Genomic DNA, 25672 nt, shown 5'->3' on the forward strand with positions numbered 1-25672 from the left:
AAAGATAAAACGGTGAGTTTTTTCGAATTTCAAGGAAAATGTTTTCATTTATCATCATGTACCAAGAGTTTTCTATCTATACAAAACCATCATTTTGGTAAAACTTAGATAAGTTTACAGTTTCATGTGGATACAACAACATCGGTAAACAGAAACTAAATGCTAAATGTTATAAATATGTACTGGTGTAGGAGTATAGTAAACAAAACATCAAAGCAATTAAGGTTCAATCTCAGAATCCTCTGAGTCTGCGCAAGAATGATCTCTAATTTCAAGAGTGGCAATTTCTCTTATGACTTCAGCTTTGTCTGCTTCAAATTGTTCATCATCTGCATCAAAATCAAACACAATAATATCCTCTCTCTCTCTCACACACACACAGGTAAAACCAAGAAAGGATTGAGCATTTTAGATCCCATCAAGAAAAATCAAGAGCCTCCCATATCATTTTCTCAAGAATTAAGCTGAGAATATGCACTATTAACAAGAGCAATGAAAACCCATATAAAAGAAAAAATTATATTGTCACTTACCTTTATCAATGTTGAAGTCACCAAAAAATCGAAGAAGCTTGCTTTTATTTGTAACAAGTACACTAATGATTTCAGGAGGCTTACTTTGATTTGCAATAAATAACTATCAATATCAAAAAAGAAAAGTTAAATTTGAATAATATACAAACAAAAAGGAGCTCAAAAAAAGCATCTTTTATTGGACCTTGAAAACATGAAAGGTTTCCAGTTGTATGGTCTTCTTTGAGTCCTGTAAATGGATGAACCAAAGCCTGTAATGACAGTTAAAAATGCAAAAAGCCTTTTGGAAAGATGCATAATGCTTGTTTTAATATGAAAGAGAGAGTACCCTGAAAAGGTTCATCAAGATTCTCATGTTATCCAGTGAGCTCACATAGCGTATCATCACAGCAGAATTTGAGCGTTCAAGCAACATATCTCCCAGCAACTTAATTGGAAATGATTGTAATGTTATAAACCATGAACATAAAACCAATTAAGATAATAAAAACCATAAATTGTTTGTGAATAACAATACCTTGACAGCATGTCTTCTGGTTATATAATTGGTAGATTCCAACAACTGAGAATTGTATTCTTGAAAAAACTGAAGCATCAACATTAGAGATAAGTAATTTCAATCATCTCATATTTAAATACCCTAAGTAGCTTAAATAGTAAATCAAGAAATTCACATAATAATTGCATTTCATTAATAAATTTGAAATAATGCCCACTAATTAAATTTCACTAATATATCCAAGTAACAATTGTTTAGTGTAAGAAAATAAATATAAGAGACGAATAATAACACATGATTTATAATTTCCATTATTTGCTCCTAAGTGTTATTGATTCTAACAAAGATGAAAACAAACTTTCATATTGGATTATCCTTAATTTAATCATTATTTTTATCGAAGTAATTGGATATGACATACATGTAGCAGAAATATTAATTAAGAAAACTTACCCAGTCATAGTTTTTAGAAAGAAATTCAGCTACAGTAGATTTGTGCCTAGTTAAAAGCTCCTGTTCAAAAATAACAATCATTAGAAGCATGCACAAGCAAAGGATGGAAAATAATAACAACATGATCATGGGTGACAAAATGAACTTGAATGAAGTACAAAACCTAAAGAAAGAAGTGGGTGATTCAACCTTTGACAAAAATATCCATCAATAAGAGAAATCCCATAATAATTAATAAATATAGTTTTATGCACATGTTCATAATGTTGATATGAGTAACAAAGCAAAAGAGGAGGAAGAAATTTGTTTCATTTAAACATATACTTAACTTTAAAAGTTGCTTGAGCATCAGATGCTATGTCAAAATTAGGAATCTGTATATAATTAAAAAATTTCTTCATGTGCTCTGATTCCAAGACATATCTGAGAAATCAAACAATGTAAATTATTACAACACTTAACATGTATCTTGTTAATTAACATGGATCTAGCAATTTCAAATTCAAGAAACATTTAAGCCCTAAATTATTTTGAAATGGTTTTACTTGGTTGAAAAAAATTTATGAACCCACAAAGATCATAATACTTAATTACCTAGCCACAGATTGATGGCGTATGCACTCCCTTGAAATTGCACCATAGGTTAGAGCAATGTCACCGTCTAGATAACTACAAACATTATCTGTTAGTTAAACCTTTGAATTTGCCTAAAATCATTTCATTTGTTAAATAAAACAAAATCTTACCCAGGCAACAAAATATCCATGAAATCCAAATTATTTTCCATGAACTCAGAAGCAGTCATTCGGCCATTAACACGTTGTCTTTGCAAATTTGCTATCACATGAGTGGCGTTTTGACGCGTCTATACGGAAGATAATCACAAGATATACATTCAAATGAATTATCAATCCGATGTAATCATATTACGATTATGAGCTTAAGTACCATGCAAATGCATCCTCGTTAATTGAAAATTGAAACTTACCCCTAAATCAAGTTTTGGGAGACAAATAATGAGAAGGTGAAATGTGTTCTCTTTGAAGAACTCCTGTGTTAGTTGTGCACAAGCATCAGAATTTGGCTCATTTTGACCATTTCCAAATAGAACTGTCCTCATCTCTAAGATTAATTTACTCAGCTCTGACATCTGCCAAACAATGTACATCATACAATATTAACCTGTATATATTGGATAAATGTTGGAAATTTTCTTTTCTTTGTGTTTGCATGATATTCAAGAGAAACAAACAAAAATAACGAAAAAAAAAGAACCTTTTCCTCGCGTTTGCGTTCACGAGTTTCCATATTCTTATCGGCATAGATGAGAAGTTCTCGTGTTTGATGGACCACCTCCACCGGCGTCCTTGGTTTTGATTTGAATAACCCCTTCATCTTCTTTGTTGATATACAAAAATTTATCTATTCATTTTTCATATACCTTCGTTCTATGTATTTTGGGGACATCAACATGGTTACGTTTGCAGGGAAAGAAGAAGAAAAAAGAGATCAAAATGAAGAAGGAATGTTATATTTGCGATGTGAAAGCATTTTTTTGGGCGAAGAGATTACTGGTTAAATTTAGAAAGGTTGACAAATCATGTTAACAATGCAATGCCTTTGTTTTGTACTTCGAAACATGCATCATTCTTTCTATGGTTGTCTTTTATTAACCAATTACATTCGAAGGAGAGTTTCTCCTTGCAATGTGAATGGATTCTCATATGGGCAAATTAAGAAAGAATTGAGGCCTATATAAATACAAGGCAGGAAAACTAAAATGGCTTAGGCCCAATTCAACTCAGCTCCAACACTTGAGCCTGTCTTGTTGCTCCCGGGCCCCCGAGAATTCGGCGGCCTTTGCAATTTCTTAATTTAATTTTCTCGAAACCTTCAAAACTCTGCCGAGACTATGCCGTTTTAGATGTAGGCTGGGTACTCTCTCCAGTAAGTGATAGCGTCGTTCTCTCACAGCCACACTCTGTCGAACAGGTGATGTGCTTTTCTCAGATACAGTCACTCCCGCCTCAACGCGTGCTCTCTCAGATACAGGCACTCACGCCTCAACCCGTACTCTCTCAAATAGTCACTCACGCCCTTCCTGCCTGCCTCTGTGGAACTCAGCCTACCCGTGCTCTCTCAGATAGGTCCGATTTCTTTGAAGTTTTGTATTGTATTTTCATATCATCTGTTATTCATCTATTCTCAGACTCCAACACAAGAACGCATAACGGCTTGGAACGTTTCTTTTGCAAGTGCTAAATTCACTTCTTTCTCTTCTAATTAATTAATAATTAGTTTAAACTAGAAATGTGGTCATGGTTTCGGTTTTTTGGATATGATGATCATCACCCTTAAAACACTCAATTAGAGTGAAGAGTCCATTTATAGTTTGTGCTTCGCTCTGTTGGATGCATATATCTTAGGAACCCTCTCTGCAAAATATAAGGCAAGTTTCTTATTATAGTGATGTTTTTCTCTGGCTTCTAATTATATTGGCTTCCTTTGTAATAAATCATTTGCTTTGCAAACACAACCATGCTTGATTTCTCTCTTTTAAAGTGAAATTCTTTTTAAGTTACGAAGAAACAAATTCATTCCAAACACGAGAAATTGAGAAAAAAAAAATGAAATCAATTGAATTGAATTATCGTAAAATTGGTTTCCAAAAGAAATGAACTCTTATTGAGCAAAAACAAATCATTGAATTCTTTTAAAATTTTAGTTTCCAAACAAAGGGTTGAGCTAATGGGTTATTAGAATGTTAATTATGCTAGATTCGAGTGATTTTCATATTAGATTTGGATGCTCTATTAAATTGTCTGAAAAAACGAAAGAAAATAAATGAGTTCTGGAGCGTGTTTGGGTAGCCTTAGGGTAGATATAATGTAAGGTGTGAACTTTTATCGGGTTGGGATAAAATTATTGGGTACCCTACTGCCATCTGATCTCTCTAGCTATTGCCGGCTACCCTCCATAGCTTTCTTGCCAGATTCCAGAGATGGGCTGGCAGCAGCAGTGAGGTTGGACTACCTGATTTTGGAATTTCATTCCTCACATTTTTTCAACGATTTCAATTCCAATTAGAGTTCTTGTTGGGAAACCTTTGATCTTTGGATTCTCTGCTCATTTTGTTGTTCTTTCAATACTGAATTTTCTGTGGGCTAAGTGCATGTTGTTGATCCGAAGGTTTTGAATTTGATTTTAGTTTTATAGATTACTTGTCAAATATGTTTGGAATTTATGGTTGAACTGATGTAATAATTAATTTGGATTCGATATCATGCACAGGGAATTAATACATCTTTCAGTATAACATAAAAGTTGTTGCATTGCTTTATGCTTGCATAAAATGGAGGATCAATCATTTTTGGATAGAATGATCAACCATCTACGTGCCTCATGCAAGTGAGTGTCATCTATATTTCATTTCCTGCCCACACAACATGTTACTCATTATATTGTTGGTACTTACTCTATGCATGGCAAGAATGTTAATGGCGGGGAGGGAAGGAGAATGGTGGGGAATCCCCTTTCTCTCTCCTTTATGAAACTGAGTGAAATGATAAGTATTTGTTCTCTTTTTTATGATTAAAATTCATTTTCCTTCCACCTATACAAACAAAATAAAAACAATTCCCTCCCTTCTCATTTTCTTATTTTATTTATAATTTCCCAAACAAGATAAGGTAAAGATTTTCTCATCTCCTCCCATCTCCTCCTTTGCCGCCCACCTTCTCCTCTCTCCCTCCCCTCCCTCCCCTGGGACTGCCATGCATATATTATGGTGTCAATAGAGAACCATCTCATGATAAAACTGCATGGGAACATTTCCTTCACTTTCTTGGTCTTTGTAATGCATTTTTATTGCCTTGGGTTTTGTACTGAAGCTAAGCTCCTTTTTTTTTTTTTTTAATTTCTTGGTGTGGCTAATGTGAATTTCAAGGTATTATACCGGGTATCCTAAAGATTTGGGCCATTCACGGGTTGTTCATTTTACATCAGAGCGTGAATTTGTCCAGCTGCTTCATGAAGGACGCCCTGTTGTTGTTGCTTTTACCATCAGGTGACATGAATTGAATGCTCTTACCCTTCCTCTTTGCATTCCACTCATCATCATTTTAACTCTATGTCTAACTTTTTATTTTGGGTAATGCAGGGGTAATTACACAAAACATCTTGACCGGGTACTTGAGGAATCTGCTGCTGAGTTTTATCCACATGTAAAATTTGTGCGTGTAAGTTTTATCTTGTGAATGAATTATGCTTTATGATATGCTATTCTTTATATTTTTGGAAATTACCATGTTTGTAGTTGAGCCGTAATTGTGTAAAGCCATGCTTGTAGTTGAGGCCATCTTTTTCCCAAATTTTTATAAGGTTTAGAACTGTTACCAAACTTTCTCTTAGACTTAATTTTGTGATGCTTTAAGAACAATTCTCAAAATACTTGAAGTGTGATTTAGCATCCTTGATCATTTGTTAATCACGTTTTTTTTTTTCCCAGGTTGAATGTCCAAAATATCCTGGATTTTGTATAACACGGCAGAAGAAGGAATATCCATTCATCGAAATATTTCACAGTCCAGCACAAGTATGATGATCGTCTTTAGAGATTTACTGTTCTCATCTTCATGTGATTGGTAATGGTGGATGGATGTCTTTGTTAGTGCATAAATCAAGAACTTGCTGGAAGTTAGCCTTTTTTCTTTTAATATTACAAATTTTGGCCCAATTATTTTTGGCCTGGGTTTGCAAATGATTGGTAGATTATGTTGACAGAATTAATGTTGGTTTGATGTTATCACCCAGCAGTGCCCATCATTTTTTCTAATGGAGGATATTGGTCATCCATGGATAATGGTTACTTAGCAGCCTTGTATATAAGAAATGTTTGATAAGCAGGAAAGTGGAGTAGGAAAAGTGAAATTGATAGCAGAAGTCAATTATGCAATTCAGAAAATTTTCTTCTTTTTGTTATGTTTTGCTCTCAGTAATCAGATACCAAAGTGAGAATAGATAGTATAAAAGTTTTCTTGAATCATTTCCTTACTATGTGGTCCTTTGTGAAGAATCAAATTATCTTAGAAAAATATTTCATCTTTTCCCCATGTTCAATTAACGACTGTTCCCAATGAACAAATAAAAGAAATATAGATTATTAATAATGTAATATTATTCCTCTTAGTGTTGCTTGTGTTTCTGATTCAGGCAGCCATTCAGGGAAGGGTTGTTGATCCAGGCATCACAAGATACTCTGTAAAAGTTCTACCTGTGAGTTCTGAATCTTTTCTATCCTTTATAACGCTTGTAGGTTTAACTAGTGCTCATAGCATTGGCACTGTTCTTCAAAAATGACAGCAAGTTTAGAAAAATTTATCATTTAATTGTTTGTGATGATCTGCTGATTAATGAGGTATCTGGACAGTCATTACAATTATAATTAAAAGGTCCTTTTGCTTCAAATTTGATGTTTCAGAATTATATGCATTTCAATTAAGAGTCCAAAACCTAGTCTTGCAATAAGACAAGCTGAAACTTGAAATAGTAACATTTGAAATTTCTTCAAAATGTTTTCATTTTCTTTTCTCTTATTCTGTCTGATTCTGTTCGTATTTTTTTAATATTTGCAGTTCAACTATGACCTCAGTGCTTATGGATTTCGAGAATTTTTCAAGCGCCACAATATACAATCATCAGATGCAAAATAATGACATTGTGGTGAAAAAATTTGGTATACGTGTCTATGGCCTAAGAACCATAGCTTTATGTCTTTATGTGCCTATGGCAGAATTTGTACTGCTGCTTGTGTTTTTTTTCTTGTGTCTTGTTTCAACCAGAATTATTATTATTATTATTATTATTATTATTATTATTACCCTTGACAACATGGATTTTCTGAAGATTGCATGTGCACAATGTTAGCAGTGATGGTAGTAATTTTAGCCACGAAGACTATTAAGAAATGGACATGCACAATCAATTGGAAAAAGATTGGAGCTTTACCCAAATTGTATTGAGCAGCTCAAAAATCTGGAACTCAATGCAAGTAACAAATGCATGACTATTCAAAAGCAAATCTATTTCTCCAATAGGTGCTGGCAACTTGATCTGCGAAATGCTTGATGAAATCGACTTTGCATGAGTGAGGGGAGCAGATTTGAAAAGCAAAAGCGAGGGTTAGAGAGAGGAGAAGAAAGCGAAAGAAGTAGGGGATGCCAACGGCAGTTGCTGTGGGGGCAATGGCGGCAGTGGAGACTCTAAGCTTAGGTAAGAGGAAGGGGAGGGGAGAGTGAGTGTTCCTGTGGAGGGGAGGAAAGAAGTCACCATCTTTTCTTCTTGCGGTCATTTTCATATTGAAGGTAATGAGATTTTTTATTCTTTTTTTCCTAGTAATGCTAATAACGCAAAATTAATGAAAATAGGTTAAAAAGATTTCATTGTTAATTAAATTAATATTTAGATATATTTTTATTATAAATTAGAAATTATAAATAATAAGATGACATGTAAAATTTATCTAAAAAAAAATATGGGTTTTGTTTAAAATAAATTATTTACAAGAAACAAATTAATTTTTTTTATACAATCATACATAAATTTTAAAATAATTTTTTAAATTTAAAAAATTAAAATTTTTCATTTTAAATATAAAAATTAATTAAAAAATTAATTGAATTAAATCATCATAAAATTTTAAATTCCAAATAAGAAGTTATAATCATTATACTTAAAAAAAAAATCTTTAAAATGGCTTGGATGCCTAATAAATATTTTACTTACAGTATCTAATAAATATTAATTTAAGTTTTAAGCAATAACATGATAAAAATCAATGATGTCTTCTATATTTACGTTAGATTTTATTCAATTTGATTGTACTTTGTTGTTTTTACCACTAATGAATTATTATTAATTCATCTAGTTATAGTTATCTACGTAGTAAATTTTACCTTGTTAAAAACAAATTAATCGTTTTCCATTAAAGAAAAGGTTTTTCCATAAAAAAATAATCGGGTGAATCCACACTCAAATGCAGGACGAGCGCGGGAAGTCCCCAGAAAATTTTCGTATCCCGCGCCCCGAATTTTCCGAACTTCCCCTTGCGCGTTTATTTCACGCCCATTACCATCTCCATCAATACGGTTTCAACTCCCAACCGCCATAACTGTTCCTCTCATCCCACGAAAAAAAAAAAACCAGGATCTATCTCTCTCCCCACCTTTCCCTTCAAACATAAACAATGGCTTCCCAAAACGCTAATCCAAAAAAATCCCTGTATCCAGAAGTGATCCTATCAAATCCCGATTCTCCTTCTCATCTCCACTCAAACCCTACTCTTCAATCACCATCTTCCAACCTCTACCCTACCATCGACATGCGCGACCTCGTCGAAAATCTCTTCCCTGACCCCGAAGAATACAATCACCATACCCCCTCTGCCCCACCGGAGGCCATGGAGGAAGTATTGATCACAATCCCCGGTGCCGTTCTCAATCTAATCGACAAGAACTATAGTGTCGAGCTCGCTTGTGGAGATCTCTCCATTTTCCGCCTCCGCCAGGGTGATAATATCGTCGCCGTTCTCGCTCGAGTCGCTGACGAGATCCAATGGCCTTTAGCCAAGGACGAGGCAGCAGTAAAACTAGACGATTCGCATTATTTTTTCTCCCTCCGGTTGCCCAAGGAGCACCAGGACTCGGATTCGAGCAGTGATGAGGAGGACAAGAAGAGTATAAACAAAAATAGTAGTGATTCGAATGATATATTGAACTATGGTTTGACCATTGCATCCAAAGGGCAGGAGGCGTTGTTGAAGGAGTTCGATGGCATTTTACAGGCTTATAGCTGTTTTACAATCCAGAAAGTTTCTGAGAACGCTGAAGCTAAGGGAGACGCTTTGTTGAGTGAGTTGACAGTGAAGGAGACTTCACCGGCGGATTTGCAGAATGAGGACAAGAAAGAATTGATGGAGGGGAGGTGTGCGGCGTATTGGACCACATTGGCACCCAATGTGGAGGATTATAGTAGCACTACTGCAAAGGTGATTGCTACGGGTTCAGGGCACCTGATTAAGGGCATTTTGTGGTGCGGGGATGTGACTGTAGATAGGATGAAATGGGGGAATGAGGTCATGAAGAGAAGGATGAGTTTCAAGTCGAAATCAGAGATTAGTCCTGACACTATGAAAAGGATTAGAAGGTGTGAGAATAGGAGTAATTTAGAGTTGACTTTTGCATTTGCTCTGTTTTATTTGTTGTCGTTTGTGGACTAGCTTAGTTTTTCTCTCTGTCTATTTGTTCTGTTCTGTTTCAGCACCGGACCCATTTTCCTTAATGCCCAAGCTCATTGCGTTCATCATAGATCGGAAAGTAATAGATGCTACCTTTTTAATTGTGGCATCACCTATATATTTGCTTTATTTGAAACAATTGAATAGTGATATTTTAATTTGATTATCTTGTAGAGTTAAGAAGATTACAAAAAGGACAGAGAAAGTTGCCAAGGGAGTTCTCTCTGGGGTTGTGAAAGTATCTGGAATTTTCACTAGTAAAGTTGCAAATTCAAAAGTGGGCAAGAAATTCTTTGGCCTCCTGCCAGGGGAAATTGTGCTTGCGTCCCTGGATGGATTTAGTATGTTACCATCCTAAACCTATCATTTAATATTGCACATTGAATAATGGATAGAATTGAATTAGATTTATCACTCTATGCTTTATTCTCATTACATCTTTTTTTTTTTTTAGTTTAAAAGTTAAAAAATTATGTGGGATGTGGCTCTATGTACTGCTTTTGGTACTTAATATTTGGTTGTCCAACTTTCTTTGACCTTTTCCTTGGCTCCTTGTTTCATTTGAAAGTCTCATCTCAAACTTTGTTCAAAGGATGTTTGTAAAGTTTAGTAGCATATGAGACTTCTGTATAGTAAATTTTGAAGTAATTGATTAGTACCTAATGCAAAAGAATTGTATTTCTGTATATATAGTTGTACTCCTGGCCACTAATCGTTTCTTTTTTCTAAAAAAAAAGTTGAACTCAAATGTTTACGATGTTGAGCTAGGTATTGAGTTAACGCACATTAAATGATTGCAAAAGTGGGAGGTCTAACTAGTCAGAGTTCTTGAGATAAGGTTGGAACCAGGAAGAGTGTTCATATTTAGATATGTTGCTGCATTAGATTTATTCCTGTTTGATGCGGAGCATGTTGTTTTGGGATAAGGAAAAATTGTAGATTTAGTTTTTAATTTTCCTATTCTATTTCGGACTTGTGTATTTTTCTATTATAATCAGGTTTTAATTTAGCTTTCCTATTTCAACTAGGATTTGGTTTTTCTTATTTTATTTAGATTTCCTATTGTATTTTAGTTTATCTAAAATTTCTAAATAGTAGATCTATTTTAGGATTAGGAAATTAAAAAGTTCTATAATTATCCCTTAGTTCCATGTAATTGAGTTAGATTTTGATCAATAAAAATTCCAGTAGAGTTATTTTTCTCTCAAATAACTTTATGCATCGTGTGAGTGTGTTCTATTTAAGTTCACGTTGCGTCAGATAGTATCAAAGTAGGGAAACCACCCCAATCAAGATGGCTAATTGTTGGAATCTCTTATTTATTGTATTAGCAGATTATTAGGATCTTAGTTGATTATTCTTTCATATTGGACTATTATTTCCTATTTATCTTAGTTTTCTTGTTAGGATAAATCACTTGCATATAAATAGGAGCACGTACAAAGAATTTTATATATGAAAACACGAAAATTTTTCTCAAACACATTAGTTTTAACATGTTATTAGAGCTTTCGATTCATTAGGGTGGGCTTTAGTACTGTTCATGTGCATTGTTGCGCTTACTGTTCATTGACACTATTCACATTACTGTGCACAACACATGAACCTTTTTTTCCGACTTTTTTAACAGTTCCTTGTGTGTTGCGCTTCTACCCAGCCATTGTCTTGGACCTAACCACAAGTGAATATGTCCAAAAAAATGGATTACTTTGAAAGAACAGATGGTATTGGAATTTTTTTCCAATAAAGAAGTTCAATCCTTAAGGCGTTTGCTGTCTTGGTTTGAATTTTAATCTTTTATAGTTGGCTCTTCAAATTTTGCCAAATCAGGTAATGCTTTCCTTGCTAATCTTAACAAATCTTGTTGGATTATAGATTCTAGAGTGAACAAACATATAACAGGCTCTTCAAATGAATTATCTACCTATTCTCCATGCTAAGGAAAAAAAAAAGTCCATATAGCTGACGGTTTCTTAACCACAATTTCTAGTATAGGTTCTGTTACGTGCACTCTCAATATAAATCTCACTTTAGTTCTTCATGTTCTCAGCTGTGCTATTATTCTTTTATCTGTCAGTTCTATTGCCCAAGCCTTTAATTGCAAAATTGAATTTTTTTCTACTCATTGCATATTTCAAGATTTGAAGATAGGAAAATTAATTGGCAGTGGTAGATTGCGAGATAGTCTGTGTTTTCTAGATGATGGTTGTAGTTCCTCAAATCTCGAAGCAAACTAGGCTTTATTAGGATAGTCTATGAGTGCTAATGAGGAGTTATCCAGTGGCATAGGAGATCAGGATATCCATCTTTTTCTGCTTTAGAAAGGTTATATTCTAATTTATTTAGAAGTTGTAACTCTGATTTATTAGTTTGTGATGCTTGTGAATTTACTAAACATGTAAGACAATCTTATCTTTCAACAGTTAATAGAAGTTTGGTCCATTTTAAGATTATTCATTCTGATGTATGGGGACCTACCTAAACTACTTCTTTATTTGTGTATAGATGGTTTGTCACTTTTATTGACTGTTGCACCAAGTTGATATGGGTTTATTTGGTGGGAGCAAAAAGTGAAGTGTTTACTTACTTTCAGCAGTTTCACAAAATGATTTGCACACAATTTGATGCTAAGGCTAAAATTTTAAGAACTGATAATGGCACAAAATATGTTAATGGTGTCTTTCATGCTTATTCGAATTTAATTGGTATAATGAATCAAACTAGTTATGTCAATACTAGTGAACAAAATGGAGTGTTTAAAAGAAAAAATAAACATTTATTAGAGGCGGCTCGATCTCTTATATTTGCTCTAAGTCTTTGTTAGGATTGAAACCCTAACAAAGAAGAATTAGAAGAATTTAGGAAGGAGGAAGAAGAAGTAGAGAGAGAGAAATAGAATCAGAAAAGAGAGAGAATTGTTATTTCTTGAGAAAGCATTAGAATGCCTTTATAATGAACTACAATAGTTTTTATAACTACTTGACAGCTATTTGACAACCATTTTCTCGCCAATTACAGCTCATACAACTAGCTAATTGACAGCTACTTGACAACTATTCTCCTGCCACTTACAACTCATGCAACTAACTCTTATTTTGCCTCAATCTTCTTCTCTGATATGTAACAATACCTCCCCCATTAGGACTTTCTTGTCCCAAAGAAAGTTTAGCTCCTGGAAACTGGTTCACAATAAAAGAATTGTCTTCCCAAGTTGCATCTTCTACAGGAAGGGTCAACCACTTGATTAACCCTTGAAAAATATGGTGCTGATCCTAGTAATGGTTCTAGTTTGAAGAACCTTTTCTGGAGCTACTATCACAGCATCTTCATGTATTGTAGGTAACTCAAAAAGGGGAACAATATTGCTGCCCAACTTTTTCTTTAACATAGACACATGAAATATAGGGTGCATTGAAGAAGTAGGAGGTAGTTGAAGCTTATAGGCCACTGTCCCAATCTTAGCTAGGATTTGGAAAAGCCCATAATACTTAGGAGAAAGCTTCAAATTGTGTCTTAATGCCACAGAAGTTTGCCTATAAAGCTGTAACTTCAAATAAACCCAATCTCCCACCATAAATTCCCTTTCAGACCTATGCTTGTTAGCTTGTTGCACCATTTTATTCTGAGCCATCTGCAAATTCTCCTTAAGCAATTAATCCAGCTACTGCCTCTGTTGTAAAAAATCCCCCACTGCTCCCACAGAGGGCAAGTCAGTAGGAATGATTGGAAGGAAGGATGGTTTATATTCATACAAAGCCTCAAAAGGTGACATCTTAATGGCACTATGGGAGGATGAATTATACCACCACTCTGCAAGTGAAAGCCAATTGCACCAAGTTGATGGTTTGAGATGAACCATGCATCGCAGATAAGCCTCTAGACACTGGTTAAGTCTCTTGGTCTACCCATCTGATTGAGGATGATAGGCAGAGCTATAAGACAAAGTGGTGCCCGTGCATTTGAACAACTCCTTCCAAAATAGGCTTGTAAAAACTTTGTCCCTATCACTGACAATAGTAAGTGGTGCTCCATGAAGTTTAAACACATTATCCAAGAACAATTTAGCTACTGCAATAGTAGTATATGGATGAGCCAGAGGTATGAAGTGACCATACTTTGTGAATCTACACACTACCACCAGTATGGTGTCTTTCCCTTTTGACTTTGGTAACTAGTCAATGAAGTCCATTGTAATGTGTTGCCATGCTTGAGTAGGAATAGGCAATGACTGCAATAATCCTGGGGCAGCACAGTATTCACTTTTGCACCTTGCACATGTGTCACATTGTTGAATCCATACCATGATATCCCTTAACATCCCAGGCCAGAAAAAATGCTTTTTGAGCCTCAAATAGGTCACATTGACTCCTGAGTATCCCCCCAAAGCACTATTATGGTATAATTCAATAATCTGCTTCCTCAAAGTTGTAGTAGAACCCACTTACAATCTATCCTGGAAATAAAGAACACCATTCCTCAATTTAAATCCTGGATTAGCATTACTGTCTAAAGATAGCCATTGCACTAATTGAGTTGCTTTGCAATCTTTATCATAACTTTGAATGAGATTATCCATCCATGGAGGGGTAATAGAAGAGTTTATAGCACCACAAAATGACTCTTGCCTTGTTGGTCTCCTAGATAGGGCATTAGCTGCCTTATTTTCAACCCCTCTTCTATATAAAATTTTATAATCAAGGTCCAATAACTTAGAAATCCCCCTCTGCTGTAGATTAGTATGTAACCTCTGCTCCAACAAGTATTTGATGCTCTCATGGTCAGTTTTATTAAAGAACTGACCTTGCTCAAGATAATGCCTTCACTTAGAAATGGCAAAAGTAATTGCCAATAATTCCTTTTCATACACAAATAGGGACTGATTTCTAGGACCAAAAGTTTTGGAAATATAAGCTAGTGGATGGCCATTTTGTTGGAGAACAGCCCCTATACCCCAATTACATGCATCAGTTTCAACAATGAAAGGAATATTAAAATCTGGCAAGGCAAGTACTGATGCTTCTGTCATGGCTCTTTTAATAGTATCAAATGCCTCTTAAGCTTTCTCAGACCATTGAAATGAGTCTTTTTTTATAAGATCATTAAGAGGTTTGCTAATTATACCATAGTTTTTCACAAACTTCTTGTAGTACCCCGTCAACCCCAAAAAACTCCTCAATTCTTTAATAGAAATTGGAGTTGGCTATTGTAGCATAGCTTGAATTTTTTTAGGATCAGTAGCGACACCCTCAGCAGTTATAATGTGCCCCAAATACTCCACTTCTGTTTGCCCAAAGGAACACTTGGATTGTTTAGCATAAAGCTGCTGCTCTTTCAAGATCTTAAAAACCTCCTCTAAATGTTGCAAATGAGATTCCCAATCCTTGCTGAAAATAAGAATATCATCAAAAAACACCAACACAAGTTTCCTTAAATGAGGTTGGAAGATCTGGTTCATTAAGGCTTGGAATGTGGCTGGTGCATTTATCAGTCCAAATGGTATGACATTGAATTCAAAGTGACCAAGATGAGTTCTAAATGTTGTCTTAGGGACATCTTGAGGCTCCATTCTGATCTGATGATAACCAGCCCTCAAATCAATCTTTGAAAAATACTTGGCCCCATTTAATTCATCCAACAAGTTATCTATAATGGGGATAGGAAATTTGTCCTTAACAGTCTTCTCATTCAACTTTCTATAGTCTATACAAAACCTCCATGTGTTATATTTTTTTTTAACTAAAAGTAACGGCAATGAAAAATGGCTTGTACTTAGTTGGATTATTGAGGAAGCTAACATCACTGAAACCAGCTTCTCGATTTCAGCCTTTTGATAATAGGGATACCTATATGGCCCAATATTAATTGGTTGTGTATTAGGTTGCAAAGGGATAGCATGGTTGTGACTTTTGAATGGTGGCAGCTATTGAGGTTCTTTAAAATCTATTACCGCAGTCCCAAATCTATTACTGCAGCTTCACCAAATGCCCCCTTTTGAGGTGCTGAAGACGATCCAACTTGAGACTACACTATACATAGTAAGGGAGATTGAAAATCCACTCCATTTCTTCCAAATAAGTCATTAGAATGACAACATACCAGCCTTCCCTTCCCTCCTTTGCAATTTTAGTCCTTGTAAAACCACTTCCTTTCCTTTTTTCATAAAGGAAATGCTATAGGCTCAAAAATCAAATAGTACTGGGTTAAAGCTCCTAAGCTAATCCACTCCCAAAATCATATCAAAACTCCCCAATGATAGTATTCTAAAGTCAAATTGAAACTTAATAGGACTGAATTTTCCACATAAACTGCTGACACTGATGACTGCACTTCAATTTTCTTCCATCAACTACTGCTATTATTGTAGTAGGTATATCCACCAACTCTAACTTAAGTTCCTCAGCCACTTTCTTGTTAATAAAACTACTATTGCGGCCACTATCAATTAAAATCACAATTTCTCTATTTTTATGGATCCCTAAAATTCTAATAGTTTTTGCCCCTTCACTCCCTTCTACTGCATGGACAGAAAGCATAAGTTCTCCTTGATCACCCACATCTTCCATTTCTTTTGCCACCTCATGCCAAACCTCCTCTCCATTCCCATCTTCCTGCTCTCCAACTTGCAAAGCTGCTAATGTCTTAGTTTTACATCGATGGCCTAGAAAGTATTTGTCTCCACATTTATAATAGGGTTTGGATTGGAATCTAGAATTTGGGTTATTCTGGGCAGTAGATTTGGTAATGTTAGCATTGGAATTTTGGTTAACAAAAGAAGTATTTCCAGTAGAAGTTGGTTTACTGGTAGTAGGAGCAGAATTTAGGTCTTTACTGTTCAAATCTGGATTTGGTGGTTTAGGGGGGTAAGGAAACAATTGAGTAGGTTTGGAGTAGGAATTATATGGAGTAAAATTGGAAGTTATAGATCTAGGGTTGAAATTGAAGGTTTTATTGAAGGTTCTATTCTTTTTTGTATCCCATAACTGTTCTTGCAGCCTAGAAATCTCTATTGTAGCAGATAAAGTAGCTGGGTTCATCATTCTTACCATTAATCTAATTTCATCCTTAAGCCCTCCAATAAAGGCTGAAAGAAAATAAGCCTCTCTTAAATCTGGCATAACCCTTTCCATCCTTATCCTCAAATCCTCAAAGATATTTTGATATTCTTCTAAGTAATTTTCTTGCTTAAATTTCATAAATTCTTCCACAATATCTTCCAGCCCTTGTTCCCCAAATCTATGACAAATTCCCTTTTCAAACTCTTCCCAAGAATGGTTTTCCCCTCTATTCTAGTTTTGAAATCTAGCATCTGCCCTATCAACCAAAAACAAACTAGCTATTCCAATTCTCTGATCCATAGGTACTTTGTAAACCTCAAAATATTTCACACATTTCTGTAGCCAAACCCTAGGTTCCTTTCCCCCAAAAGTAACCAATTCAATTTTAGGCAAGAAAAGATTCATATCTTTATTGTTATAGCTATTTCCATAACTTTCTTGATCCTTCAACTGTTGATTACTAGGAGGAATGGATAATAGTCCCCTATTCTCAGCTTCTCTAATACCAGATCTAGCACCAACTTTCCCAACAACATCTCCTATTCCTTTATCCTTGCTCAATTTGCTCATAAAGGCACTCATATCCCCTCGCAATGCATCATTATCCCTAGTTGACTGATTAATTTCCTCCTGCATTTTCTCCATCTGATCTGAGAAACTTCTCATCTTCTCCTTCAATTCTGCCAACTTAACCATCTCATCTTCTCCTCCAATTATGCCAACAGATCAAGTCATTGTTGCGATCCAAAACAATGAATTACCCACTCAATTTCCCCTCGGCAAGCCAAATGTTAGGATTGAAACCCTAACAGAGAAGAATTAGAAGAATTTAGGAAGGAGGAAGAAGAAGTAGAGAGAGAGAAATAGAATCAGAAAAGAGAGAGAATTGTTATTTCTTAAGAAAGCATCAGAATGCCTTTATAATGAACTGCAATAGAGTTTATAACTACTTGACAGCTATTTGACAACCATTCTCCCACCAATTACAGCTCATACAACTAGCTAATTGACAGCTACTTGACAACTATTCTTCTGCCACTTACAACTCATACAACTAACTCTTATTCTGCCTCAGTCTTCTTCTCTGATATGTAACAATCTTCTTACACCTTATTGGGGGAATGCAATTCTTGCTGCAACATATCTTATCAATAGAATGTCTCTGAGAACACTGAACTTTAAAAGCCTTTTAGAGGTTTTACAATGCCATAATTCTTATACTGTCCTTTCAAAAATTTTTGGATGTTTTTGTTTTGTCTACAAAACGAATGTTGGGCTGTAAATCTGCAAAATCACCTATTGAAAGTAATCACAGATTACAAGCAAGAATTGGGGAATCAGTTAACTTAGGGAGATATAAGAGGTTGGTTGAAAGATTGATTTATCTCTTACATACTAGACTTAACATAGCTTATGCGGTGAGTCCGGTAAGCTAGTATGTGTGTAATCCTAGAGAACCTCACTTAGAAGTTGTTTTTCGTATTTTGAGATATCTTAAATCTGCATCTGGAAAATGACTTCTTTTTTTAAGTCATGGCGATCTCCAAATAAAAGTTTTTACAGATGTAGATCTGGCTAGATCTCTTAATGATAGGAGGTCTACTATGGATTATTGTACCTTTGTTGGTGGTAACCTAGTCACTTGGAGAAGTTAAAAGCAAAATGTGACAGCTAGATTCAGTGCAGAAGAAGAATACAAGGCCATGGCACAGGGCATTTGTGAGCTATTATGGTTACAGAAATTGATAGAAGAAATAAAGTTATTAGAGATCAATAGTTTATCCTTATTGTGTGATAACAAGGCTGCCATCAACATAGTATACAATCCAATCCAGCATGATCAGATCAAGCATATAGAGATTGATCGATACTTCATAAAGGAGAAAATAGTAGATGGAATTTTAAGTGTCTCTCATGTGTCTTCAAAGAACAATTGGCCGACGTATTTACTGATATCTTAAGCAGTAATTTGTTTCATACTCTAGTTTGTAAGTTGTACATGTGTAATATACATGAACCAATTTGAGGGAGAGTGTTGGAATCCTTAATTTGTTGTGGTAGCAGATTATTTGAATTTTATTTGATTATTCAAATCTTATTTGATTATTCTTTCCTATTGTACTATTATTTCCTATTCTTCTTAGTTTTCTTGTTAGGATAAATCACTTGTATATAAATAGGAGCATGTACAAAGAATTTTATCTATGAAAAACATAGAGATTTCTCCTTAGTACATTAGTTTCAACACTAACCTTGATGAAGTTGGCAATTACAGTGGTTTTTGAGACAATTATTAGGAAGCTAAAGCACTTTGACCTTAGGGACAACATGTTACAATGATGGGAGTGACATCTAAAGCTGCAGATGAATCTCAAATTCTGCTGTGTAGAGAGACGCTTTGGAGAAATTACAGTTCGTCTTGATGTTTTGGGAATTAAAACAAACAAGGATCAAAATGATGATAGAAAGCCAGAAGATGATGCAACTCGTAGTGATCCTATTAACTTACCTTTTTTGGCTTGTAAGCAATTTGTCTACGATGAAAATTCATGGGAGAAAAATGACTATGAACCAATTAGGCTCAATAGCATCAACAGTATGGTGTTGATAGGAGAAGAGGTGCAAATGGGTATAACGAAAAGGAAAGCAAGGATTATCAATTAAAAATTAATATTCCTAATTTCTATACAGATCTCAACATAGAAGAATTCTTATATTGGATTGTGAATGTGGACAGATTCTTCAACTATATGAACATAAACACCTGAAAGGTGGGTCAAATTGGTGGCTTGTCAATTGAAGGGTGGTGCCTCTACATGGTGGGAGCAGCTACAATCCAAGAGAGCAAGAGAAGGAAAGGTACCTGTTTGTATGTGGTACATGATGAAGTATTTATTGGAATAAGAATTTCTGCCTCTAGATTATGAGTAGAATTTATTTCATGGAAACAATTGTCAACAGGAGGTCCAACCAAAGCCTTGGTTGTGGAACATGAAAGTGAAGGACAAAGAGAGCTTTGTGATTCGCAAAGCAACTTGACATTGAGGAGAATAATGTCAAAAATTCTGAACTAGAAACTTTTATTGTATTTCCTTTTGCTATGGTTGAAGATGAAGAGTTTAAGGAGTGTGTCCTAGGAAATGAAGAATATCATGCCCAAAAAATTTCAAAGGAAATTGAAGAAAAACAATACTTGGAGACAATATTGGAAATTGGAGAGCATCAAGTCGTGGAGATGACGGAGAGGTTTTTCTATGAATGCTGATGGTAAAATGCAGTTTCTCAGGTCCATCTTGTGTAGTTACACATTATTGACATCAGCCAAGAAGACTATATGGTGTAATCTTCTAGAGACTTTCCTAATTCTTCGACACTTCAAAATTTCGAGGAAGGTTTTATTCCAAGTGGGAGAATGGTATGGGAGCTGCCAGCACGATATTTTTGGATCACTGACAGCTATTCCAAGGACTTTTTTTTTTCAAGTGGGGGAGTATGATGTGGAGCATACTGTTTTGGGACTAGGGAAAAATGGTAGATTTAGTTTCTGATTTTCCTGTTCTGATTTAGCTTTAATTTTCCTATTCTATTTAGAACTTGTGTGTATCATCCTATTCTAATTAGGTTTTAATTTAGTTTTCCCTATTTCAACTAGGATTTAGTTTTTCCTATTTTATCTATCCAAAATTCCTAAATATTAGATCTATTTCCCCATTAGGATTAGGAGATTAAAAAGCTCTACAAATATCCATTAATTCCATGTAATTGAGTTAGATTTTGATCAATAAAAATTCCAATAGAGTTATTTTTCTCTCAAATACTTTTGTCATTGTATAAGAGTGTTCTATTTGAGCTTCACGTTGCTTCACGTTTGTATTACTTTGTAATGGTGGAATTATTTCAATCCCTTGAATGTATATGCTTGTGTGGGCTTGTATATGTGTACGCTGTTATTAGTTTCCGATGGTGGCCATTTGCATATTGTTTGAGCTCATCTTCTTTTTCTTTTTCCCATTGTCTTTTCAAATATTGAATTTGCCACAAATGTTCTTACAGCGTTTAATTTTTCAGATCACGTACAATTGTTTTTGTTTTCAAGCTTCCTAGATTGGACTTTTATTGGATCTTCATTTGACTGTTTTGAATCTTCCTATATTCTTCATTATATTTATCATTTTCTTGTAAATAGGCAAGGTTTGTGATGCTGTTGAAGTAGCTGGAAGGAATGTCATGTCAACATCATCCACTGTGACAACTGAACTCGTCAACCACAGGTATAGTGACCTTCATACTGACTCAGTCATAGCGGCACTTTTACTGACAAAGTGAAACAGTTAATATGTACTTCAGTGCTTCCTTCTTAGAATGGAAAATTGAAAGGGAATAAAAAGCAAAGGCATTATTTAGTTGTGGAAAACAGAGCTTGTTTTTCAAGTATTCCAAGAAACTGGAAAATTGACATTTTCCAAATTTAAGCTAACCTTTGAAAACTACATTAAATTGTTTTCCATGTTTTACCTCATGCCAAATTAGTATTCCTATTAAGGTTTGAAACATGAATTTTTTATATTGCTTATTTTCAGCTTGAGATACCAGACTAGCTGCAATGCATTCTTATTTTTGTACATTGCTGCTGGGGTTTGAACCCCAATAGCAAGTTGTTCTTTTAAATTTCCTTTGATTTATTTCAATAATGAATTTTAAGATTAAGATGTTAGACTGGCTAAGTTTATTTCAAATTAAAAGTAAGGATCAGAACTAACTAAATTATTTCTTTCAATTTTTTAAAAAACTTGCTTATTGATATAAAAATTCTATGTTAAATTTGAAAAATTAAGTTAAATTGTTTGATAACAACAATCATTGCAGTTTTTAGGTTTAACATGCATCTTTAGATTGGTAAAAAATTATATTTAAGTGATTCAATTGTGAAACTATTTATTTATTCATGTTTAAAGTTAATTAATATTTTCAATGAAATAGTTCTTACGTAACCAAAAAAGGTCAAACAAAATATCTTATAGAAGGAAAATAGAAAATGGAGAATTGAAAATTTTGACAAATATTCATATTTTCTAGTTCTTCAATTTTCCACTTAGAAAATAAAAAGTTGAAAGACTAATAAATGGGGAAGAAAATTGCAAATAGAAAATGTTTTCCATGACTAAACAAGGCCATAGGGAACAAATGCAAGGGGAAAAAATGTAGCATCCATAAAATGTGAAAATATATTTGTTGTGGCAATCAATCATACCAACCAATACCTGAGAATGAATCAATGTGCATATGAGCCTTACAGGAGATTGGGATGGGATCCTAGTCGCCCTAGCTCTTTATCTTTTAAGAGGACGTTGACAACCACTAAACCCTGGCCTTTTTACCTGATTTTTAAAAGTTGGCTAGTACTAATTGATGGGTTCACATCCTTTTTCTTAACAGCTGGTCATGATATAGGAATAGTTGGCATTAAATATCCTTAGACACTTTTTTCCAGTAAGCTTAGTGCAGATCTATTTTTCATATTGATGTACATCCAAATAATAATAAATAGAGAAAGTTATAATGTTATATAGCTTTTATCATGTGTGAATTCAGCTTGCGTCACTGCAAAAGCTTTACAAAACTGCATTTAGCAGACCATTGCCATCTTTTAACTTGTCTGCTGAGTTGTTAGATTTTTGACATGGGCATAATGGTGTAAAATGCTTATTTTGAATCTGAGGTGGATGAAGCACAGTTCAGATTTTTGTTTAAATTTCCAGATGATCAAGTTGTAATGCCATTTTGTAATCTTCACATAGAATACCATGATATGTTCCTTCAGACAGTAGTGCTTTTGGGCAATAGTTTCTTTTCTGTCCCTTTTTGAGACATTACTGAAACTAAGCTGGTTGATTAACTGCCAGCTTAGGACATGTTAATTGGCCAAAAACACTATGACTACACTGTTTGAGCTTGTTATGCTGGGTTACTAGAGACGAATATTATCAATAGATACAGGATTGGAATAGAGTTGCTTTTTTTTTTTCGGTTCAATTTACATAGGAAGGTTTATTTTGTTTGAATTTTCGGTCTGATCTCCAGATGTGTGGCTTCTGATATTCTCAGCAGCAGTCAAATATGCCCATCTTAATTGACAATTTTTTCTCCCACGCAAATGTTATGATTTTTCCCTCTTCTCTTCACTGGGTTTGAATTTTGAATGCCATGATTTATTTGGCCACAACTTTGTGCAGCACTATTATTGTGGACTATATTAGTGGTTAAACGTATCCAATTTTGTGTTCAGCCTTTTCCTATTTGTGTAATTTGCAAAATATCTAGAAGGATTGTGATGTTATAGTTAACATCATCATTGTGACAACTGAACTATTCCTCAGTGGATGAATTTCACTGGATATATTCTGATCACTTCAATTTGAATGCTCTTTCTTTCTCTTTCGGTTGGGGAATGGATATATGATGTGTTTGTGGAGATGAAGGAAAACAATATTATAACTATCCAAGTGTGAAGTTATCAAATTGGAAGTTTTTGTTGCAGATATGGTGAACAAGCAGCTGAGGCTACAAATGAGAGTCTTGATGCAGCTGGGCATGCAATAGGGACTGCATGGGCTGCATTTAAGATTCGAAAAGCACTTAATCCAAAAAGTGCATTAAAATCCAGCAGCCTGGCAAAATCTGCTGTTAAAGCTGCTGCTGCTGAGATGAAAGCTAAGAATTCCAAATAACTGCAGATGGATATTCTTAAAACATTGCTGAACTTCGGTTGTAGCAATTGGAGCTTTCATTCTTTCATTTTTATCCTTTGTTGCTTGTAAATCTAGCTTTTATATTTTATTTTTTTCCCTCATCAATTTGTAATTACTGTTGTATATTTTACAGAGACAAGATTACTATAACTTAATTTACCACGCTGCCTGTTCCAAAGTTGGTGTTTTCTAGATTGTGTTCTCTGCTTCAGTGGATGTCTTACTATATTTCCAGGAAAAGTTTTAGCGAGTTGTTTCCCGTATGGCATTTTTAAGGTAATCAAAAGTTTGAATTGGTCCTTCGGCATAATTGAGAAAGTTTTGGCCATCTCGGGTGATTCATTACTAATTAATTTAGGTTTCTTTAAAAATTATCAGTTGCGTCAGCTGGCAACATCAACTTTAAATTTCCATTGTCATTTTCATCAAATCATGGACTTCCATAACTATTGAACATTAAAAAACCAACAAGTTCCACCCATTAACACAATCATCTCTTGTTTTCTTCTCCTTTTTCGAGTGAGTGTCAATAGAATTAGTTAACAATCATTTTCTTCCAAGAAGTTCCCCCCTACATCTGCCAAATGTTCATATATAGCCTAGAAAAAGGCATATGTTTGGTGATGCATGGAACGATATCATGTTCATTGATTTGCTCTCACATGCATCATATATGTTCATTTTCTTTAGAAAATGAAGGTAAGTAAGATTGTTGCTGCCTTTATTCTGATTCTTGCATCAACATCAAAAAAATATCTAAAGAGTCCTTTTTCTGCTTCTTATGGCCTCCAACTATCACCTTCTTCATGGGCATTTGCTTGGCAGCCATATATCTAACTAGCTCAACAATTTTTTGTTTTTTGGGTGGCAGCCACTTATGGTGGAGTCCTTGTCTATCACAGTCCATATCAAAATAGTCCATGAAATAGCAAGCAACATTTTTTTTTCCTGTAGCAATTAACAAATTAGAAGTGGATGGTGGACCATAATAGCCCTCGGAGGTTGCCACGCGCAAACCCACATTTAGAATATGTCAACTACGTGTATGTCCTTTATTTATCATATTAATATATGCATTTGGAGCACCAACTTGGAACGTATGGTTGTAATTTTCTGTTTGATATTCTCACTTTAAATCTTCACCACTACCTCTCTCAATGACCACATACTGCTTTTTCAAGTGTGGAAGCAACGAATCAAATGCTCTTTTTGTGTGAAAAGCCTATCAATTCTCACATTGGTTCTTGCATATTATCTTATATGTTATCGCATCCCCTCTTTGATTCTTTGTCTGATCCTGATAATGGCTTTTAATCTTTTTTTTATTCTATATTTTTATATAGGGCGTTCACATTCTTTAATCCCTTTGTTTTCAAGATAACTATCGTGGCTTGAAAGTCCCCTTTGGGCTTAAGAATTGTTATTTTATTCATATTTCTTATCTATATTAATAGGATTGACTAACACTTGTGTACTTATCTCGCTGTCAGAATACATATTAACATTATTTATGTGATGGCAATTCGTGTTCGCAGGACACAAACGGGTGGTGGGACAACTTATATGTATAACATGAAAAGAAAAAAAAAAAAAAAAAAAAACCTAATTCGAATATGACCTATTTAATTAATCATGTCCAAATATTCAACCTTAAAATGGATATGTTTACGAAACAGGTTATGTGACACAACCCATATAACCCGTTTAAATAAATGGGTCATTAACGTGTTATATGACATGATATAACATATTATTCATTTAAATAAATAAGTCATTATAAATCTCACATGACACAATACTTTTAATCCGTGAGATACATTTAACCTGTTTATGCTAAAACACATATTAAGTAACATAATCAAAATATTAAACATCACGTAAGTATTCAAAAATCATCTAAATATCCAAACATCTAAACATTCAATTATTCAAAGATCGACTAAATATTCAAATATCATACAAACATTAAATATCATCCAAATAACAAAATTAAATAAAATTATACAGACATAATAAATGTTCACGTTATGAATATGAGCTTCACAATATCATTGTCTTCTATAAAATTGTTGATAAAGTTAGATTATTGA

The 25672-nt window shown here is 34.4% G+C and overlaps 3 protein-coding genes across 4 annotated transcripts; 2 read left to right on the forward strand and 1 right to left on the reverse strand.

Moving 5' to 3' along the window:
• Positions 1 to 68: 68 nt before the first annotated feature.
• Positions 69 to 3132, reverse strand: LOC110632163 (putative MO25-like protein At5g47540). Its single transcript, XM_058138179.1, has 11 exons — positions 2761 to 3132; positions 2474 to 2635; positions 2232 to 2350; positions 2080 to 2154; positions 1815 to 1908; positions 1486 to 1545; positions 1051 to 1119; positions 862 to 960; positions 718 to 762; positions 534 to 636; positions 69 to 329 (listed from the first exon to the last, which is right to left on the reverse strand). Exons 1-11 carry the CDS (start codon positions 2878 to 2880, stop codon positions 220 to 222), a joined length of 1056 nt encoding a protein of 351 aa, XP_057994162.1. The 5' UTR covers positions 2881 to 3132; the 3' UTR covers positions 69 to 219.
• A 239-nt stretch (positions 3133 to 3371) lies between these two features.
• Positions 3372 to 7363, forward strand: LOC110632131 (uncharacterized). Of its 2 annotated transcripts, none has more exons than XM_021780250.2 (7): positions 3372 to 3632; positions 4777 to 4893; positions 5432 to 5551; positions 5645 to 5717; positions 5993 to 6079; positions 6697 to 6759; positions 7119 to 7363. In XM_021780250.2, exons 2-7 carry the CDS (start codon positions 4838 to 4840, stop codon positions 7194 to 7196), a joined length of 477 nt encoding a protein of 158 aa, XP_021635942.1. In that variant the 5' UTR covers positions 3372 to 3632; positions 4777 to 4837; the 3' UTR covers positions 7197 to 7363. The 2 variants fall into 2 exon arrangements, with proteins under 2 accessions (XP_021635942.1, XP_021635941.1); XM_021780249.2 differs by having other exon boundaries at positions 3373 to 3632; positions 5645 to 5723.
• A 1231-nt stretch (positions 7364 to 8594) lies between these two features.
• On the forward strand, positions 8595 to 23760 carry LOC110632157 (protein EARLY-RESPONSIVE TO DEHYDRATION 7, chloroplastic). Its single transcript, XM_021780275.2, has 4 exons — positions 8595 to 9687; positions 9953 to 10119; positions 21020 to 21104; positions 23372 to 23760. The coding sequence occupies exons 1-4, from the start codon at positions 8729 to 8731 to the stop codon at positions 23559 to 23561; spliced, it is 1401 nt and encodes a 466-aa protein (XP_021635967.2). The 5' UTR covers positions 8595 to 8728; the 3' UTR covers positions 23562 to 23760.
• Positions 23761 to 25672: the final 1912 nt, after the last annotated feature.

Source organism: Hevea brasiliensis, chromosome 16 (genome assembly GCF_030052815.1).
Source record: "Hevea brasiliensis isolate MT/VB/25A 57/8 chromosome 16, ASM3005281v1, whole genome shotgun sequence".
Lineage (NCBI taxonomy): Eukaryota > Viridiplantae > Streptophyta > Magnoliopsida > Malpighiales > Euphorbiaceae > Hevea > Hevea brasiliensis.